General features: G+C 36.8%; 1 protein-coding gene across 1 annotated transcript; it reads right to left on the bottom strand.

Moving 5' to 3' along the window:
* Positions 1-1416: 1416 nt before the first annotated feature.
* Positions 1417-6341, bottom strand: LOC128644682 (RNA-binding protein 4B; the record flags this gene model as incomplete). The annotated part of the gene is given in 2 exon segments (XM_053697194.1): positions 1417-2300; positions 5755-6341. A coding segment is annotated over 1 exon segment (578 nt), but the record flags the coding sequence as incomplete, so codon positions are not given.
* Between the last annotated feature and the right edge of the window lie 231 nt (positions 6342-6572).

Raw genomic sequence — 6572 nt, forward strand, 5'->3', positions numbered from 1 at the left:
AAATATGCTTAGCAAGTAATCGTTTTAGCCCAGAAAAATGTCTACCATTTTTTTTTAAGCCCTTATAAAGCCTTTATTCTTATACTTAATCCAAGAAAATGGCTTACCGGTCCCCATAGGGAAAATGACAGCCTTCCAGCATTACCAAGTCGTGTTAGAAATGTGGCCATCATACCTCAGGCAGAAAAGTCTGCCAACTGCTTCCCCCAACTGAAGTTACTTCATCTCAACAGTCCTGTGTGGAAACAGCAATCGATTTTAGTAACGTTTGCTAAAATTATCTTCCTCTCACAAACAGAAATCTTCTTCTCTTTTCTGTTTCAGAGTAAATAGTACATACCAGCACTATTTTAAAATAACAAACACTTGATTGAAGAATAAAAACTACATTTAAACACCAAAAAACTCTTAGCCATCTCCGTGGAGATGTTGCCTGTGCAACGGCAAAGAGAATGACTGGGGTAGGCGGAGCCTAGGAGGGATCATATGACCAGCTTTGCTGGGCTCTTTGCCATTTCCTGTTGCGGAAGAGAATATCCCACAAGTAAGGATGACGCCGTGGACCGGACACACCTATGTTGGAGAAATGGAATGTTCTTTTTCCCTTGGAGACTGAGTGAAAGGAAGGTGGCTGCAGTATGAGATGCTTGTGTCAGGGATTCTTGGCAGCTCGTCTGTCCCCTCTATTGTGCACACTGCAAGTAGCAGGTTTTTTTTTTTATTACTACCTCAGCCTGATCTATCCCTGTTATCACTGGGCTGGAGCAGCCCATACACAGACCGTTTTGTATTTAAGATTGGGAAATGTACTCTGCCCTGTGTTTTTAAGCCTACAATCTGTTATGTACACAGTTTAGAAGGGTAAAATTGCATAGTGTAAATTTCAGCTGCAGAGCATCAGCATTGCTAGGCTGGTGAAGGGGGACCAGCAAATTCTTATCTTTGCCTTAGTAAACAGCCATTGATATAGAATGCTCTTGTAACTAGGGAGAGTGTGTAAAAGGGAAAGCTGCATGAGGAGTGTGTATGATGGCCATATTTAAAGCTCTTATCAGAACTGCTAAAAACAGGATACGTTATGCTCATTTGCAACTACTTTTTGTCTATTCATTTTTCTCTATGAAATAGTGTTTTTAACAAACAATGGATGCATTTTACACACTGGTCAAGCTTTGAACTACATAAGCATACTGCATGACAAGTACGCTACTATTTCTTGTGTGTAATGGGTTATATTGTGCAGCAGTTTATCCTTGATTGCATGTGTGACAACCAGGGGGTGTATTCATCACTATGTGTGTTAGTGGCAATCAGTAAGAAAAATGCCCCTGCCATGGGAAAAAACAAAAAACCTAGGCTCCTGAATTTTGAGCATCCTCCCCCAACAATGATATTTCTTATAATAAACCAGACATGTTTTAATCAAAATTTTATTCAGGTAACAATTAGAAGTCACATTGCAACAGCAAAACAATTTTATCGGGGTTTATAATAGCCAAGTGATGTAATGAAAACATTACGTCTTGTAGAAAATTATCACAGTAAATATGCCGTAAGTTAAATTCCTAAATTTCTACTGGGCTACCAGAAATGCTTCTTTTTTTCTCCACTGTGCTTAAAAGTACAGCCACCGCTCTTTTAAGGCTGCCGCTAAATCTCCGACGCTAAAAATTTCACTTTGTTCCGTAGATTAAACGGATGTCTGACAAAGTTCAAAAACAGTATTTGTTATGCCATTCTTGGCAATTATACATTGTGGCCTTAACATTTTAGTGCACACCGGAATAAAAATGAAAGCGACTGGCACTTTTCTTCCCCCTTTTTTTCTTTCAACTAAAGCGTTCACCTCATGAAGATAGACAGCTGCAAGTTTACCCGAATAATATAATGAATAATTAAACTTGGTAGTCTTTAACTACATCTTAACTTTGAGGGGAGAGAAGCCCATACTTTTCAGTTAGATCAAATGCCAATAAATTGCTCAAAAGCATTTTGCTATAAGCAGGGAAATAAAACACAAACCTTCCTACCAAACTTCTATAATGATTTATATGAAAAACAGAAGGTTGATCGCAAAACAACCCACTGAATTTCTAATATATTAAAGGGTTCAGTTTATCAGGAATGCTATATCTATACATTTAGATACATATAAAAAAAATTACAATGGTTGATCTTTGTTCAACGAAGAAAACAAAAATAAAAATTTACTCGATGGATGGAGTACAGTTTTGAAGACCGAAGGTAAAATTTTATTGCGAACGCAACTGCAGACGCGCGGGAGCCCGAAATTATATAACCTGTAATACAAAAGAGGCATTAAAATGTTTAAGATTTGAAAACATTTAAACAAAATTTAAATATTCAGCAATAAAGCAGAAATCTTGTTTTTATTAAGTGGAAATTGCTTTTAACCATTTTTTATTTCTTTTTAAAGAATCAAGGCACAAACCTGTGATTACATGTTTATATAAGCAACACAAGGACTAGAAGCCAACTTTTCAGTTTTCTACCCCTTTCCCCAACTTTAAATCGGACCCACGTATCCTTTGTATCTCCTTTCTAATCAAAGCAGGTATGGTTATACTATCAAAACTTCTCATAACTTGGAAATACAAATAGAAAAGCTCTAACTACTAGAAAGTTGGTTTGTCCTTGCCCTTTTATATGCACCAGGTTTTAAAATGTCCAATTATCCGAATCTTCTGGCAGCATTAAAAGGGACAGTATACTATAAAATTGTTTTTCCCTTCATGTGTTTCCAATTACTTTACCAGCTGCAGAAGTATAAATCACATACATTTTTAAAGACTTATTTGGGTATATGAATTAGCAGATTGTGTTTTGAAGCCACAACTAACTTAAAGTAATGAGATCTGATTATGCCTACAAACTCATTTTAATATCACATTGTGTCCATCTATATCTATCATATATGTAGGTATAATCAGATCTCATTACTTTATCACATTGTGTACATATACATGTGTCTGTATATTATATCTGTAGGTATAATCAGATCTCATTACTTTATCATATTGTGTACATATACATGTGTCTTATTTCTGTCGATAAACCAATCACCAATACTGGGAGAGAACAATGGAAAATTAACATTGTATTACACCTTCTCTTCTATAACCCACTGGGAGTGTAATTTCTTCTACTGGCTGTGTTAACACAGCTTGGCCTTGAGGCCAAAAACTTTCAGGATGGGTGGGGATAACACAGGCTAAATAAACTATTTGAAATGCCAATATAAGGGTAATGGAAATACCTGTAAACAATTTAATACACTCCAGCAGGTAAAATGGTTCTTTGGACACAAATTAAAGGGGAGAACATTTGAGTAAAACTGTCCCATTAATATATTGATACTGGGATCTTGACAGACTTGATAGAATATATATATATATATATATATATATATATATATATATATATATATATATATATATATATATATATTATATCAAAGTCTATATAATCACTTTCCTATTTCTTATTGCCTTGGTGCTCAATGTTTTAAATACAAAACAATAAAACTTATGCTAATTCATAAAAGTATGACAAACATTTGTAAAATGTTCTAGTTTATTTCTTACAATAATTTGTTAATGGCTCACTGAATTTAAATGGAATAGGAATAATAAGGCTGTTAAGAGCATACATTAAAACAAGAAGCCTTGTTATATAAAGTGCATCTGAGCACATTCTGAGAGTATAGACGACAATCCTAAAGCTCTCATACATGAAAAAAAATTAAAGCTGCTTTGACAATGATCACCATTTGGTTATTATGGAAACACATGTACACCGGTCTTATTAAAGACAGGCGGTTCTTTTATACAGCGCCCTCAGTAGTATTAATACCTCACACTATTCTGTTATCCTAAAGAGAAAAAACAAAGCAGAGTTTTTTTAATAGGCCTTTTTTTTCACCGGGCTCTTCTATAGGTAAAATATTAGTGAAACTTTTTAAAAAATGTGTTAAAGGTCTGTTACTTCAAAACATCAGAAAGAAAAAAAAAAAGGTGGTCCCCAAACAGATCTGTTAGGAATAGATGCGCATTCAGAACAGTTTTGTTAGCTGTCGAGTGTGGGAGATAGAAGCCGTTTATGGCCTTTTTGGAGCTGGATTTCTTGTTAAAGTGCAAATCCAGATTTTAAGTGTGTCGCACTTTCACAACAAGCAATCCGACTCTGAAAAGACTCAAAGGCAGCAGCTAACAAAACTGCTGAATCCCCATATACCCCCCAATGACATGCCCCCCCAGCTGCCGAGTATTAAAATATGAGAAATTGCTCAATTAGCAAAACCCATTAAGAGGTTGATTTCTCTTGCTAATTATTGTTTACATAGCCTTTCTTAAGAGGCTACTGCAGTAATCAACCATATTTTCAATATAGGTGGTGGTTTAAAATGCACACAAGACATGATAAAAGAATTGTTTGAAAACAATTTAATACAGGTAAAATAAATCATTGGGAGCACATTAAAAGGGGGAAACAATCCCTTTAACACATTTTACAGTGGTAAAGTTACAAGAGGGGAATAGTCATTGCTCTAAAAATAGAAGAGATAACATAATTCGGAATGGCTTTAATCAATAGAACATATAAAATATCACTTACCTGCAACCATACAGCTCTTAAGATTACGAACTTCATTTCAGACGCCTTTGTAATCAAAAGACTACCACAGTGACATTTGTATGTACAGATAGCCCATAGTGTAATATCTACTCTTATAGCTAACTTAGGTGGTTCCATGCATTATACACACCCCTTCTTTCATCATACTCAGCCTTGTGTAGCTGAGTAAAATAGATTATGGAATCAGTCAACACTGGCGATTTCTAGCTGCGAAAAGCATGTTGCACCAGAGTAGAAACTAAGAATTAAAGGGACAGTATACACCAATTTTCATATAACAGCATGTTAGACACTACAATAAAGCAGGGCTCGACAAACCCAGGAGCCACCGGCTCCTAACTTTTTGGGTTATTCTCCATATATCTTTTTACAAATACCACTGTCTGGCTCCTAAATATTCTTAAGTGGCTCCTAAATTTTAAACAGATAGGTCAACCACTGCAATAAAGTATATGCTGAGATACTGATATAAAAATCCAGTTTAAAACCTTTTAAAAATGTACTTAAAAGCTCTGAGTTTAGCACTGCTGAGTAGGTTAGACAGGGACACCCACTGAAAGGGGCTGAGAAAGCAAGAAGAGCTCATCACACAAACAGGAAACTTTTGGGCTTAGTTAGGAGTCTGAAAATCAGCACAATGTTATTTATAAAAAACAAAACAAAAAAAACCCCCCTAAACATTGTTACAAAAACTCAGATGGGCGATAAAGAAAAATCTAGTGTACAATGTCCCTTTAATATAAAAGGTAAGCAAAACTACCAGTTATTGTTCAACTTTACTTAGTTAAATTCAAATTCCTTAAGCTATGATTCTTATATGCTGAAGCTGGTGCTTCATTATGGTATCTATTTGCCTGTCCTAGTGCCCTGTAAACGTAGGTGTAAAACTACACAAAAACAAAATGCAGATTTGTTTAAGCAGAGAACGAAGGAATACTGATAAAGCATAGAGACCTAGACGATGCGAATGCTAGACGAATTGCTTTACGGAACCCAAGACCAAATAAAGTCGGAAGAGCATAATAGTTGAAACGGAAAAGGGAATTTACAAATTAGATTAACAAAATATCGATTAACCCAAAATAATAAGCCTCTCACCTCCTGTGTTTAGAAATATCGCGTGCGTTCCATGTAGGATTCCCGGGTGTGTCGTGGGATACCATAGAGAGCGCTCCGCGAGATCGGGGACAACCTGCGCTCTGCTCTGTACCCATCAATGCTGGATCTGCGTAAAGGGCTTCGATCCCTTGAGTAATATGGGTTAGCCACTGGGGGTGGAAGAAGATGCCTCTCGTATGGGTATTGAACACGCTCCCTGTATGCAATGGAGACAGCTGGGGATGTAGAGGGGAGAGAAGGTAGCCTACGCTCCACATAGTCTTCATATGCAGAGGGCCTCACACGGTAGCGCTGGTAGTAGTCGATGATTCGCTCTCGATCGTCATAATAAACACGCTCAGCATAAGCTGCAGTGTAAGGCGGACTGCGCGGGGGCATGTAAGAATCTGCATAAGGATCAGGAGGATAGCCCGTTCCTTGCGCAAGCTCCAAAGCCATTTGGTCTAGGGGGCATTCTTTGGACCAGTGGCCATCCTTCCCGCAACGATAACATCGGCTTCGTTCTCCCATTCCCGGTGTGATGCGCAGACGGCTTGTGGATAGTTGAACGTGCATCCGTTTGCCTTCAAAAAGAGCAAACGCAACAAGAGTTGGTGGCAAGAAACTAGAAACAAGGCTTCCCTCACTGCCCTACATAACATTGTTTAGTAATTAACGGGTGTTTTACGATACGATTACATGAAGAAAACATTGCTAACTTTTTAATAATGCAAAGTAAAAGACAAATACTAAACAAATACTATCTATTCTTTATCAACAGTAATACTAATTATCTCTAACATTGTCCTAACTAAAAA

The sequence above is a fragment of the Bombina bombina genome, unplaced genomic scaffold (genome assembly GCF_027579735.1).
Source record: "Bombina bombina isolate aBomBom1 unplaced genomic scaffold, aBomBom1.pri scaffold_2122, whole genome shotgun sequence".
Lineage (NCBI taxonomy): Eukaryota > Metazoa > Chordata > Amphibia > Anura > Bombinatoridae > Bombina > Bombina bombina.